This window comes from Tigriopus californicus, chromosome 4 (assembly GCF_007210705.1).
Source record: "Tigriopus californicus strain San Diego chromosome 4, Tcal_SD_v2.1, whole genome shotgun sequence".
Lineage (NCBI taxonomy): Eukaryota > Metazoa > Arthropoda > Copepoda > Harpacticoida > Harpacticidae > Tigriopus > Tigriopus californicus.
In genome coordinates this window covers 12121074-12136432 of record NC_081443.1, presented here as the reverse complement: position 1 = coordinate 12136432, position 15359 = coordinate 12121074, and the positions used below count along the sequence as shown (strand labels likewise).

The window sequence follows — 15359 nt, the reverse complement described above, 5'->3', positions numbered from 1 at the left end:
CGACCAAACCCAGACATTCCACTTACTCCACAGGATGCACCAAATTGACCGGCCACTGTTTCAAACTGTTAGTAGCTACCATACGAGCAATACTAGAAATGCTCTAAAAATGGACTTGTCCTACCCTCGGCCAAACTGCCCTTAAGAAAAAACTTGTTAACAAACAGTGTTTTTAAACAATGAACATAATTACCACGTGACGTGCAAAATGCGCCAAGTCTGTTATCGTTCAAGGAATACCCGAAAACCTCCTGACCAGGGCATGTTTCATGTTACTTTTACCTTGTCATTGTCCTTTTTGTTGTTACTTGTTATTGCCTTACCATAATGGATATATTCTTCATAAATACTGATCAGGTGTTTGAGAATTTTAAAAAAATACACGTACATACACACATTTTATTTTACATATGAGACTTTTTAACGGAAATGCCTGACAAAAAGAAAGTTTTGCTCATTCGGGGCTCATATCTCATCAGTGATGCCAAATGGACCTTCGGTTTCCACAACACGGGTTACAAGGACAAGGAAATTTCAATAGAATTCTTTATTTTGTGCTGCAATGAAACAAATTGGAAGGAGCGTTTTTCTGGTCTTGCTAAGCTGGTGTTTTTATTAATGCTCAATATTTTCTCGACAATACGCGGTGATGCTGGGCAAGGAGGTCGTCAAGCATGGAGAGTTAAGCTGTACAATAACTTGCAAGAGATATTTGAGCATTGCGTTACCTCCTAACCAGATTTATGGACGATGAGAGAGTTTGTTTATTCAATTCTATCTGCCCGTTCAAACACCTGAAAAGGAGGCAACGGTGACCGGATAACTCGACCCAACGGACAGCTCGACCCAAGACAACCCGACCTAGGACAACTCGACTGAGCAAAAAAACTCGAACCAGTACACTAACTAAGCGCAACATATTGGTTAAAAAATATTGGTTATAGGTCAAAACCGAAGAGTGATGTGTTAACATTCAATTTGCTTGCAAAGATATGAGCATCATATCAGTAAGGCATTACAGAAGAAATATTAAATTTGATTCAAACATTATCAAACTTGATTTTCACACCATGACTTTCGTAAACGAAATTTGCCTTGAAAAAGTCAAATAATGACTTTTGTAAAGTCTTTCAAATTTTGATATGTTTTACATCTCAGCTTGCTCCATAAATGGGAAATATTTGTAAGGCAGCATATGAGCCTAATTTCTGTACTGGGTTGAGTTGTCCACTGGGTCGAGTTGCCCTGGGTCGAGTTATCCGCTGGCCGAGTTGTCCTGCAACCGGAGGCAACACGATGCTAATACGTTTTCTAGGGAAGTTTTGTAGAGCCTTTCTCTCCAGGCCTAAGGAGCTCAATGTGTTGGGGCTTGGACAATATTATGCCTCACTAGCCAATTCAGATTCAGTTTGTTTGCAAACCAGTGAGAGCTTAAACTTGTGTGGTAAAAGTTGTTCACCAAACGCTAAAAACAAGAAAATTCACACACAACTCTCCACTTTGTACTACAATCCACACCGACAAGGTTCCCTCTTAATGGCAACGACGATTGGGGATCTATTGCGTAACATGTCTCGGTTGTCCTGCCTGTAATCGGTTTATCAAGATCCTCGTACACGAATCGAGAATCATCAGCCCAGTGAAGTACTTGTGCATTGCAAGCGGCATTGATACAGTACTGCGAACCGGCGCCATGCTTAAGAGAAGTCCAATATCTGGTGGCAGGTACTAAAAGAAAAAGACCAATTCAAACGGGTCTGTTCTCCTCGTACATAGAAAACAAGTTAAGTAGATTTTTTGTAAGGAAAGGAATTGTGAAACATGGGCTTACCCTCGTTAAGCCAATGGGTAAAAACGTGATTTTCAAAATCCTGCATGGTTTTCACAATGGGCAAGAATCCACCTAAAGCTTGACAAGTGGCTTTAGCCTCGTCATATGTCTGAGAGGGGCCTGCAATAATCTGAAAGGCCCTTTCATTCATTCTGAGGGCTCCAGAGTACGGAGGACACAAAACTGTAAAGAAAGCCAGTCCTCATTTAAGTAGAGAATAGGTAAAATGCATCATTAAAACAACTCCTCAACGGAGCTTTCTAATTCTCTCTCTCACGGGCTTGACTCGGGTGGGTCTTGCATCCCTGGACCAGATCTGAACAAGGCGTGCTATTGGAGCAACATTCTATGGGATCCTGGAAATCCAAAAGATTTCCAGCACAACCGTTGGCTGTGCTTTGAGTAAAATGGGCGCAACATTTCTGTCCACTTTCAAAGGCAAATGGATGCGTGGTGGGACACAGTAGTCGGTCTAAGATTTGTGAAATGATTCTGGCGGTCAGTTGGCAATTTCATTGGTAGAATTGATTAATTTATTGACTTACCTTGGTAGAAGCTACAGCTCGCCTGACATAGTGTTTCAGTTGGCACATATATCTGTTTGACAATATACGTTAACTCCACTTTGGGTATGCTGTAGAAGCTCAAGGTTTTATATCCTGCCACAACGTCAAACAAGGTGAAAAAACTCAGATCCACGTCGGATCCATCCAACCACTGACATTCATTGGGAGGCTCGCAAACTGTCCTACCAATTGCTTCGTACGAAGCGATTCCACCCAACCAGAAACGACTACCAGCACCTAAAAACAAACATTGAAATTGTGGTTTTGCGTTTAAATCAACTAAAGCTATTTAATGACGAGCACGTAACAACTATACCATAGAATCTGGTTAAAACGACAAGGTCCCGCATGTTCTTGACAAAAGGCAAATGCGCTTGAAAATTGTCAACACAATAATTTTGAGCCTGCAACCATGAAATTAGCGATGTGGTTCGATTTGTTTTGATGAACCCAACATGGCCCTCGGAACGAACAGCAGTGGGATTGGTGGGACAATACTCTATAATTCCAAGAAGCAACAATCAAATAGGTACATCGTCAAAACGGGTTGTAAATCATTTCGGAGTAATCACAAAATACCCACCATGTGCTTTGACAGCATCAATGCATGGTCGATCAGTAATTGGACAAGGAACACAATCAATGCAACACTCAATTGGATCAGTTTTCAGTAGAAAGCCACCATCACAGACAGACACGGCTGAATCTTTTCGTTCATAGTACTTTGAGCATTGCTGCCCTCGAGCAGTCGCAAATGGATGATCCGAGGGGCATAATGCAGGAGCTGGAAAAAATAGAAAACACAGAAAAATGGGCTGTGTTTCACACCCTAACGTTCATTAAGCTGTTACATATTGAGCATTCCAGTTGGCACACGGTGTCCAATCTATTAGCTTCGGCCTTTTGGTTCATCAAATGGATTGACGTTTTCACGTATAAAGGTTCATCCGAGGTGACATCAATATACAAGTTGAATCTGGGGAAACGAAAGAAGGGTCTTCCGTTTCCCCAAACGAATCGTCTTTCCTGATCAAAGCAGTCATGTGGCCCACAGATGTCCTTTCGGCCGTTTTCATATTGATAAGACGTCCAAACCTCCACCGCTCTTAGTTGTGGTTCATTGAGCAAATAAGAAATTGCCATGGGATGATCCAAGCTCAGGCTTGAAGCATTGAATTGACTCTGACATTCGGCGATGGAATCGATCCAATTAAAGAGCCCAATTGCTTGAAAGGCCGCGTTTCCAAAGCGGGTTCTTTCCGGATATTTGGGGCAAAACTCTGATAAAATAAACAGCTATTTGAATGATACGTCATAAGTCAAGATGATTGATGTGTCACACCTTTGTTTAAAGTATTTAACGTGCATTGATGCTTAGAACAAGGAAGTGGGTCTGGGCAACATTCCTCTGGATCGTCGTCGGTGAAAGATGTTCCGTCACACAGATCATTAGCGGCACTGTCAAATTTTTTGTTGTAATCGTTGCAGCAAAACTTTCCACCCTTGATTGGAAATGGGTGGTCCATTGGACAAGGGGTGGTTTCTAAAACCGTGCCGAATCGTATTGCTAACATTTTGTTATCCATAAAACTGCTGAAGGTGAAAACTCACGAGGATCACAATCAACTTCGCAGACCACATCGTATTGGTTGGAACAATCGACGGCTTGCAAGGACGTGGTGGATTGCACGAATGAGACACACCGATGGGTGTTGATGGATATTTTAATGGGTTCGGTATCAACAACCTTGGACCCGTCCGACCACTCGAGAATGGTTGAATTGATGCATTGCTCGTTGGAGCAGGACTCGGCAAACGACGATTCTAAGCCAGTCCATACGGTCACTGAAAAATAACGGTGACGTAGGACTCAAGTTGCTTTTTTGTTTGAGCCATCGTCACTTCAATTTGAAGTATACCTGAGAGCCCTTTTGAGTACAAAAAGTTTTCCAGTCCCTCCATCTTGGCAGCTGCATTCAAGTTGGGCAATCTGCCACCTGCAGCATGGCAAGCCTCTCCCGCCTGTCGTCGGTTCAATTGGCCACTTGAAGACAAGTAATTGAATCCCGTGGGTCCATAGCGTGATGCATTAGGATGGCCGAAGCAAAACCCTGCGTGAAAAAAGAGATATAGTGAATTTTATGTGACTCTCTCGTCTAATGTTAGGCGAATATAGAAATCTTGTGCAGTCATTACATTCGATAGCTTGTGAGTTTTGACACTTCGTGAAGTTCCCAAGACAGTTAATACAATCCTGACAACATTCCACAGGGTCGTCTGGCGCCAGTTTTGAACCATCACAGGCTGGATTCACATTGGGATCGTTCAATTTCCACGGATTCCTAGAGCACATCGCACCTCCCAACCCAGTGGCCAATGGGTAGTCGCTTGGACATTTGGGAGTGACTAGAAAGATTTGAATATTTAGTTTAGTGGCACACAGACTAGACTATTTAGATAACCACGCTGCAATTCATTTCATAAACAATCTTTTTTTTTTTTTGGAACGTCACATTTTTAAAAAATGTGCTAACAAAAGGTTCCTGAGTTACAATATACAAAGTGACCAAGGAAACATATCTTTAAGGTTGTTTATTGTGCATATGATTGCAATAATTACGTTGCCAAGAAGAGTTATGTTCCTGCTAATTTTGGCAATTGTAGAGTCAGATGCCAATTAACTGAAAAATATTCACTAGATATTTCAAGCCACATTAGTGATAGGTTGCCAGCCTATTTGTAGACCAAGATTATTATCAAAAGAGTCATTTGTAATTCAAAAACCAGCAAAAACTAAAACATGGGTCTTCTTAGTTTTGGATTGACAGTCGGTTCTGGTAGGACCAATTGTTCATCGTATCCAATTCCATATGAGACTTAGTGCCTAAATCATTTAACGAATTTCAATACATTTTGTTATGTCCCTGGTGACACACCCCTAATCCAATATACACGGAGGGTTTTGTCTTCAAGTCCGTTCTATTCAAGATCAAGATTAGGAGAGAGAAAGGCAGAGACATAGAGAGAGAAAGGAATAGAGAAAGAGAGAGCAGGACAGCTGCCCATGCGCATGTGCATGCAATACAAGTACACACCACTTTTCAAGTGCCGAATAATCCGCAATGAGGTAGAGACTAAACCCGTCTGCATAAGCCAAAACGTCGATAAAAGTGAAAGGCAAAAGCAGTCCCAATCTAGATTAAATCCATAATTGATATTTTTACGAGTACTGTCAATGATAGTGGCTTCCTCTTTATGATCGACCAGTAGCTTTCAAATCGATTCAGCGAGGTATGCCCGATTATAGATTGTTTGTGCAACTTAAACCCCCTGCATGATGTTTAAATAGTGGTGGCTTTGTTATTTTGCATAAGTTGATTTTACAGCACTTGAAGCAAGAAATGATATAGGAAGATGATTTTGTATGAAGAAGATATAAATTTCAATGATAAAAGTGGCTACGTAAGAAAAGAAGTCATGGCGCATGTTCCACCTCTCAGACCCCCGCACCCATAAATCAAACCATAACTGTACATCACTATTTAAAAATAATGATAATTCACTTTTGTCATTAACATATTATGACATATGTTATTTCCAATCTGATTGGCAAAAATATAATTCCATGTTAAAAATGGTTTTTCACCTCATGATAGCTCAGCTCGACAACAATGTGTGAAAGAATTCAATCTACCTTTATCACGCATGTTTGAGAGGAACGTTTTGCTCGCATGCTAAGAACCCTGCCCGTTGGTGATGCTGGGACAATTGAGCAAAATGTCGATCATTTCAAACACCGGAAAATCAAGAATTCTTTCTAATACTCCAATAACTCTCCAAATTGATCCAGCTTGACTTGTTTTAGTTGCAATACGATTATCTTACCTTTACTGCATGGAATTTGGCAAGCGGCATCGAATTTCTCGAGCTTTCCTCCTCCATAATAATGAACTATGTTCTTCGTTGTTGTCAGGTAAACAGTCAAATGATTGTGACTTGAAGATACAATATGGAATGTGTCAGAAAAATATTTCTTTAGTTGCGAGCCATCTCCCCAGGTTATATTGTTTGGAGCGATAAAACAGTTATCTCCCGAACATGCCGTTCCTCGAGAAAACCAGGCATTGACGAAAAATCTCTTAGTGCCTGCAGGAATAGAAAGGTTTGCCTTTGCTCAAATTTCTCTTTCGTTTGTTTTTTCAGAACGGCGTTCATTACTGCTAAATTGTTGAACATATTCAATATCGAAAAATGATTTGAAAGTGGGCAAGGCACCGTTCCAGACATCACTGCAATACTCTCGAGCCTGTAAGTGGTACATGGTAGTTGTAGAGTTCCACGCGATCGCCATATCTCGAGAACGACGAAGACTTGGAAATGCTGGACAAAATGCTGCAAAGAAAAGCGGCTAAAAGGCGGCCATATAAGATATTGGAGAGCACGAAATACTTCTGGCGTTTTGAGAATTCAGACAACCATTGACGGGATCGGCACATGGAATAGGGTCAACGCAACACATTTCCGAGTCACTGAAGGTCAAAGTGGTCCCATCGCACGTGGGATCTGTGGCCAGATCGAACTTCTTGTTGAAGTCCGCACAACAAGAGTGGCCGTTATTGGCCGCAAATGGACGGTCACTTGGGCAGTATTTAGGATCTACCAAGTGAAGCACCAATAATTGTTCAGAACAATACATGGACTAAGGTGATTATTTCAAATTACCTGATCCACGACAGGAAGTCTCACAAACTGGGGTTACCGCAGTTGAACAGAGCCCTCCCCCTATAGTATTGACTGCAGTTGCGTAGGGGCATGCACGGTTATATGTAAAAAGGTCGATTGTTATTCCTTCCCTACTGGTCAGCATGGAACCATTGTGCCATATGACGTATTCATTGTTCAAGCAATCATCATTTTTGCATGCCGCCATGTAGGGATTTTCGATTCCAAGGTAAAACCACTTGAACTCTGCGTCGAAGAAAACTTTGTGAGTGAAGCAAAGAGAAGAAATTATCCGTTTCAAACTAACCTGTTTGAAATTTCACTCTTTGGATTACAGACATGTCGATCGAACTAATCATTCTTGCGTTGTGCGACTCTCGACAGAATTGAAGATTGTCGACCGGGTTCAAACTCATATTTGAGTAGGCAATGAGACCTGTATCTCCCATACGAATGGCTACAGGATTGGGAGGGCAATACTCTATAAACGAAGATAAAAATGGTTATATTTGGAATACGTTTTTTCAAATCACTTGTTCTAAAAATCATTGGTTTTCTTTCAAAAACCAAGTAAGAATATTTGTGAAAACCTTGCCTAAATGAGGTTGGTTTTTCTTTTTTTACCCACTTACTCCAAAAGTGTAGATTCACTCACAAACGAAATACATCCATACAATTGGGAAACGCTTTGAATTTTCGACAATGGTACTTTCCACTATGCGTTTCTGCTTGTGATAAAAATGATGTGAGAAAGCCCTTAAGAACAAGTGGGATTATGTAAGGCGCTCCGCATCAAAAAAGCTGCAAATGGTTTCTTGAGGCTCCACTGCCATTACAAATTAGATATATGCTTACTATACTTTTTGAAATGTGGTGTATTGGCAAACTCGTACGAAAAGAAGGACGAACGGAAATGCAGAGGCAAATCCTCTTAGTGCATCATTTATGTGTGCTTACGAGAGATAAACCCTCACTGATTAGGAATAGTTTTTGGTACGTGTTACTTTTTTGTAACTTCGAACGCTATCCGCGTTACCTCAAAAAATCTTCCATGGAAATTTTATCTCATAAATAAATCATTTAAGTGCAACCGCTCTTTCAAAAATGAGATCCATCTAATTATCCGAAACAAAGATTGATTGAAGTGATTCATGATTTTTAGCTGTCACTCGATCTGCATATTTGATTGATAATTCAGATATATGGCTTTTTCAGAGCAGCAGCCAAATTGAGATAAGTTCTGAAGAGTGATCAATTTTGTCATTAACAATGAAGAAAAGGAAGTGAACAGAACTTGAGATTTTTTTTTCACTTCCTGAAGGGCCTAGATTCTCCGACGTAAATAATGATTACTTATCGGCAGATCAGCCAACTAAGGGAATCAGCTATGATATAAATTTAGAGTTAAAAGATAATTATTTATTGTTCATCTCGAGCTGTCGGAGTTATTAGTCCATAATGAGTAAGAATCTGTGAATTATTAAGGTTAGAGCAAACACTAAAACGGGAGTTTCCTTTTCGATTGTTCTTAAATCATTGAGAGTACAACAATTGGCTTTTTTGAGAAGCTTTGGATGTTAGAGTCGGAAGGGAAACTAGCAAACAGATCATAGCTATATTTTTACAATTCAAAGTGTCATGAGGATTGAGGATCTCAATGACCTCGCACATTACCGTCCACAACTCGTGGTCTCGCAAATACCTTCTTGAGCCTTGGACCTCTTCCAGTACTTTGATCGTCGCTTTCTTTGCAGATCTTACCAATGACTCGTGTATTCCTCTATAATGAGGAGCTAAAGGGACTTGAAATTTCCACTTTTTAACACAGGCGACAGAATCATCTTGGATTGGACCCCGATTATTCTCAAGCTCCTTGAACAAGTTCTTGACACCAACAAAATTGATGCCATTACCACAATAGAGGAAGTAAGGTTTTCCTCTAAGGTTCACGAAGTTTCCCAGCGTGTTCAAGAAGTCTTGTAAGCTGAGTGATGGGACGATAGTCACACATTAGTCACACAACCAAACAACATTCCCCAACACTTTTCGATCTTGTTTCTGGAAACTAACGTTTCCAAAGGTCCAAACAAGTCCATTGACGTGTTGAGAAACGGAGGTTTGGCCATCGCAAATCTTTCCAATGGTAAATCGGCCATTTCTTGGTGAGCGGGAGTGACGGATATTTTCTGGCAGAACCGAGACCCAAAACGAATTTTGCGTGTAGCCTCTAGTTCCCATAATACCCAATACTTTTGCCGAATCATGGAAAGTCCTTGTTTGATGGGCTGGGTTGTGTTCTCGTCTTCGGATTAAAAATGTCAGAGGATACCAAGGGCAGAGAATGGTCGGATGTCGTTGATCATATCCAACTTGGACCTTGCTGATCCGCCCTCTTGCTCTGATGATATTCCTTTCATCCAAATGAGAACTCAACCTGACCAAACGAGATCCTTCGCTAGGATGAAAGACGTCATTTTCATTTAATACGTCCGGAAACGACTCACGCTAAGCACTGCTATGGACCTGGTACTGCATATAAGTCTTTCGAAGACAAGATGATTTGGTTCTCCCTCCTTGCGAGAGACTCAAATGACCTCTTGCAATAAGCCGACTTTTTCACCAACCTTTGCTAAATGGACTTCGGCTCTTTCTTCTTTCATGTGATACTTTTGGCGTTGTTCTTCAACTGTTGACTCAATTTTGATTTCTGGGGGCCACTCCTCTCAAGCTTTCAAGAGGAAGCTTGGACCATGAATCCAATCGTCTGTAATGATTGGGGTTGCCAATGATCGGGTGCCCGGATCAGCTGGGTTCAGTTTTCCGGGGACTTTCCTCCACTCTCTGGCTAAGGAGAGCCTCTGGATCTCTCCAATTCTACAGTCCACAAAAGGCTTGAATGTCTGAGCTACACTTGAGATCCAACACCGAAACACACGACTGTTCGCAGAAAAGAATCCTTCATTGATCTGCTCAACACTGCTGCTTGAAGTTAGAGCTTTGGGATGGTCAAGGGTTTCTTGGAAGACACTCTGGTTTTGCCACATATCAATCAAAGAGTCAAGTCCCCGTTGGCTTTTAGCACCTGAGACATGACACAACACGAAACCTGTCCTCAGAGTCATCACAAAACACATGTAATTGTCTGAGGTTATTCTTGCTCTCCGCTTCAGAAGCTTTCTCCGCTTCAGAAGCTTGGTAGTAGTAATGTCAGTATCTCTTCTTATGCTGATGATACAAAATTGGTAGTTGGTAGGAATGGTCAGGATTCCGGTTGTCTGGTAGAAGTGCTAGACCAAATCTACTCCTGGGTTGCTGCGACTAACATGGCACTGAATGAAATGAAATTCCGCTCAATGACCTTTGGGTCGACGCCATTAGACACCCCACTATTAGATGATGAAGGTAAGGACATTGAGCAGGTCTCATCCATGAACGATTTAGGTGTAGTCCTCCAAGTTAATGGAAAGTTCGATGAGCATATCCAGTTGAAAGTTGGTAAGGCTTTTCAAACATGTGGTTGGATTTATCGCACGTTTAACTCCAGAGATAGTGTCACGATGCTAACTCTGTACAAGTCGATTGTTCAGCCGCATCTTGAATATGCCTCTCCCATTTGGGCTCCAATTAGTTCAACAGGTTTGCAAAAGCTCGAACAGGTCCAAAGATACTTTACTAGGAACACTGAAGATATGAGAGAGCTCTCGTATTGGGAGAGACTGAAAAAGTTCGGACTGTACCTGTAGCCAACAGTAATTCGTTGGTCGATCAAATAATATATATAAATAAAAGTCAAGTAAATAATCTTCTCGTCTTGAACTGCTGGGATTCCAATCCCGGTAGCGGTAAGGAAGTCCGCATAAAAAAAAAAACTGGCGTGATACACGTATTTCTTGGGAACTCTAGTTTTCCCAAGTTTTTTCCAAAAGTGATCAGGGATTGCAGATGTTACTATTTCACGGAGAGGCGCATTTTCGGCAGTTTGAAAAAGTGTGTGGATAGCCAGTCACGGTGATGGTTCATCTCCAAACACAACACCAGACATTTGAAACGCTTCGCCATAAGAAGCGGTGGTATCTCGCGTCATCTTTTTGCGTGAAAATACGGCTAAAAATGGCCTCAATATCACCCATTTTTGCCGTTGAGCCTTCTGTGAATCGAAATAGCACGTTCATGAAATCGCTCTGGATCGCCGGTTCTGAAAACAAACAATCATTGACGCTCTTGCTATTGAACTGAGGAGCTGAGTTCATCACCACCCGCACGTCTTTCGTGTTTTCTTCCAAACACCATGATGAGGACGAAAGGTTTGGCAAGGGTGGTCCAATTCTCGCGGGTTTGAAACTTTCCCACCATATCCCTTTTCAATGTTCTTTCCCAGGGATGGTCGGTAAGCCGTTGCATAAATTGGGTTCTTGATAGACCGACTCTCCAATCCTACTAGTCTATTGGGCCAATCCTCTGTTGCTCTCTGGCCAAAACACTCCAGGTGTCCAAGGTAGACCAACTTCATAGCCAGGCCTGTTAACGAGCATCTTGGTATTTTCTTGATCAAATTGAATGCATATTCATCGTGGAGACTCATTTTCGTTTCTGATGCAACTCGACTCTCTGCTCCATACGGCTCTGTAGAAAAGAATTGATCGAGGATCCAATCCAAAGGGACATTGGAGTCTTGAACACAGTTAGAGGGTCGAGAATGATTCACTGAAGCTTGTTCGTTGATTGGGCCCCTACAATTACAATCCAAGCCGCGTGCGAAATCCAGATGGCTCAATTGCAAAAAATGCAAGGTTCTCAATTGGTTGAGAAGTTTCATTTGTGGCACGAAGCAATTAGTTAAGGTCGAGGGATACCTTAGTGGCACATATGATGTCAAGTCAGGTGTTCCTCTGGGCTCAAATTTGGGATCTCTCCTTTTTACCATCTTCATTGTTCCACTTCAGAAGCTTAGAAGTATTGATGTAAGTATCTCTTCCTATACTGATGATATTAAATTGGTTTGTGTTAGAAATGGTGAGAATTCCAGTTGTCTGGTAGAAGTGCTAGACCAAATCTACTCCTGGGTTGCTGCGACTAACATGGCACTGAATGGAATGAAATTCCGCTCAATGACCTTTGGGTCGACGCCATTAGACACCCCACTATTAGATGATGAAGGTAAGGACATTGAGCAGGTCTCATCCATGAACGATTTAGGTGTAGTCCTCCAAGTTAATGGAAAGTTCGATGAGCATATCCAGTTGAAAGTTGGTAAGGCTTTTCAAACATGTGGTTGGATTTATCGCACGTTTAACTCCAGAGATAGTGTCACGATGCTAACTCTGTACAAGTCGATTGTTCAGCCGCATCTTGAATATGCCTCTCCCATTTGGGCTCCAATTAGTTCAACAGGTTTGCAAAAGCTCGAGCAAGTCCAAAGATACTTTACTAGGAACACTGAAGATATGAGAGAGCTCTCGTATTGGGAGAGACTGAAAAAGTTGGGACTGTACAGTATTTTGAGAAGTTACGATAGGTATGTGATATTGTATGTTTCCAAAAGCATTCATGAGCTTTGTCCCAATCCAGGATTTAGGCTCAATTCTAGTGACCGTAAAGACTTAATGTGCGTTTGGCGAGCACCTTCAAGTCCTCGAGAATCCAGGCTAGTTAAAACAATGAAGTCCACTTCTCTTCTTTTTCGGGCTCTTTCATTGTTCAATTTGCTGCCTTCAAATATTCGTAGGGCGTATCTACAAGTTAATTCAGTAGCAGGATTTAAGTCAAACTTGGACAATTAATTGACTAAAATTCCCGATCAACCTTATATTCAAGGGTTAGCCAAATCAGCCAACAGTAATTCGTTGGTCGATCAAATAATATATATGAATAAAGGTTAAATAAAATGAATAGCTATCTTAATATAAATCCAGCAACGATAAGGAAGTCCGCAAAAAACGACTTGGTCCATCAAAATGGATACAAACTGCTAAGATTGCAGACGATGTAAATCTTTTCCGAGCTATGAGCATCACTCGAGAATGAGATAGAGATTAATAATTTCAAGACCTTCTTCATAAGATCTGGAAAGCTGAGAAATCCCCCCATTTTGGTTACTTTATGGAAGCTAGAAAAGCATCACTTCATTAAAAGAAATGATGCTATTTGAACCCTGCTTTCAGGACCTACCCTTAGCCACTGGGCTACGGGGTCACACTTTTTTTTTTTATCACCTGCTTTTCAAGGTTCAAAAAGTTGAAAAAGGTCATTTGACAAACTTGTAGACAATTTGTATGAATAGTGACGATTTCGACGCCGAAAGCATCGGATAGTTTAAATTCAGATGATCAAACCAAGTGTTTACCTGGGGCATTGGGAGAATCTTGGCATTTGGCATTGATCTTGGGACAAGATACGCAAATTTGGCAACACTCAGGTGGATCTTCAAAGGCCAGATTGCTACCATCACAAAGTAGGTTGACGGATTTGTTGTGAGATCGGGTGTAATGCTTTGAGCAAGACTGACCAGATTGAGTGGCAAAGGGATGGTCCCTGGGACAATATGCCATGTTGAATGAGCAATGCTTTTGACAAGTGACCTCCTTTGTTGCTGTACTAAAATCACCATTCAAATTAACTTCCCCATTGATTTTATTAATACGAGCCACCAATATTGTGTGCGAAGTGGAACCGACAACTATTGTCTTAAACGGGAGATCCTTCATAGGACTTCCATCAGCCCACTGAAGGCCAAAGGTAGGATGTAGGCAATCCATCTTGTTATTACATAGTTTTCCTCTAAAAAAAGCGTTGTTTGAGTGAGTCTCTGTTGTTACTTCTAAGAAAAAAGGACGAAGTAATGAATAGTTATTTGAGGATCTGCTTCGTTCAATAAATTGTGTTATTCAAACCTGTCATTCCTCTCAAAATAGCCTCTACGTCCCACATTGATTTTAACATAGCTAGAGATGAATTGTAAGTGTTCCAACAAAACTCTTTACTCATTTCCGAATTCAGACGGTTTGTTGATCTAGGAAAGGCAAAATCTCCGGAACGAGCCAAATTGGGCATGGTTGGGCAAAAGTCTGAAAATGAGGGTATACTTGAAAACAATATATTCCAAAGGATCGGTAACGCCCAATAACTCACGCCCAGATCGTGGTCCATCTTGACAATTGATTCCGTCGGGACAAGGAATGGAATCGGGACAACAAGCTTCCGTGGCAGTTCGAGATATCTTTGATCCATCGCATTCTGGATCCAAATCCCGTTGGAAGATTTTTCTAAAATCAGGGCAACATCTTTGGCCGTTCTCGATGGCAAATGGGTGGGTGGATGGACATTTTCCATAATCTATTGACACAATGGTTTCCTTATTAAAGATGACTATGTTGGTTTAACCAAATTTTCGGGTAAGCAAAAATACAATCAAACTATAAAAATGAGGACACTTTTTTTTGAACAAAATGTGGAAGAAAAAACTAGTAGTATGTTTTCTATGCCATATTTATTGATTAATTGACTATTTTACAGATCTATTGAAGTGGATTCAAACAAACACAAGCTATTTTCTTGGATGATTTTACTCCTTTCTTTACTTAGAACTTAGAACTTTACTTAGAAAAAAATGCCGAGTGAATGCTAGTGAATAACATGTACTATTTATTCAAAGAGAAGAACCAACTTTTGACGGGAGAGAATTAGCTTCATTTTGGGAATGGTAAGTAACTATAGTAATGATATATACAGTATTAAGGCATGGACGACGTTACCCTGGGCATATTTGACGCCGCCATATGTACAACAATAGTATAACGGAAATTTTGGAAACCACTGAACTCAACCTCAAAACCAGAAATTGAAAAAAATCATGGTCACGCTCTCCAAGCCAGGCAAATTCCTCGCCATAGGTGTTCGAAATTATAGGGAGGAACATGGCCAGTCTTTAGCTGCATTGTGAGGAATTCCTGTCTACCAGGATTTTTTTCCTATTGCTCAAGTTTTTCAGCTGTCCAAGTTAAGTTGAGGTAAACGGGTGATACAAGATGGACCAACTGTGAAATTTGACTTGTAAAAACTACAAGTGACAAGAATTCGTGAAAAGTTCCAAAATAATTTTGATGTGAGCGGTTGCCAGAGACATCCAAGCACTCCTTGAAAGTGAATCAGATGTGTTTTATTAACTGCAGAGCGAAAAAGGAGCCAACTACTACACGATCCTGGAATTTCAATGTCAATCATCTTGAATTATAAACAACAAT

The 15359-nt window shown here is 41.0% G+C and overlaps 1 protein-coding gene across 1 annotated transcript in view; it reads right to left on the bottom strand.

Moving 5' to 3' along the window:
- Positions 1-385: 385 nt before the first annotated feature.
- The window catches only part of LOC131879623 (uncharacterized), a 26289-nt gene continuing 11315 nt past the window's right edge, over positions 386-15359 (bottom strand). Inside the window, exons 8-26 of the mRNA XM_059225983.1 lie at positions 14248-14484; positions 14010-14183; positions 13463-13936; positions 7427-7600; positions 7120-7365; positions 6847-7053; positions 6616-6789; positions 6283-6543; positions 4594-4803; positions 4317-4508; positions 4009-4242; positions 3740-3940; positions 3249-3677; positions 2981-3181; positions 2714-2896; positions 2377-2634; positions 2109-2303; positions 1832-2014; positions 386-1728 (exon numbers count right to left, since the gene is read on the bottom strand). Coding sequence (XP_059081966.1) covers positions 1466-1728; positions 1832-2014; positions 2109-2303; positions 2377-2634; positions 2714-2896; positions 2981-3181; positions 3249-3677; positions 3740-3940; positions 4009-4242; positions 4317-4508; positions 4594-4803; positions 6283-6543; positions 6616-6789; positions 6847-7053; positions 7120-7365; positions 7427-7600; positions 13463-13936; positions 14010-14183; positions 14248-14484 — 4496 coding nt within the window. The 3' untranslated portion in view covers positions 386-1465. The remainder of the gene's footprint in view (positions 1729-1831; positions 2015-2108; positions 2304-2376; positions 2635-2713; positions 2897-2980; positions 3182-3248; positions 3678-3739; positions 3941-4008; positions 4243-4316; positions 4509-4593; positions 4804-6282; positions 6544-6615; positions 6790-6846; positions 7054-7119; positions 7366-7426; positions 7601-13462; positions 13937-14009; positions 14184-14247; positions 14485-15359) is intronic.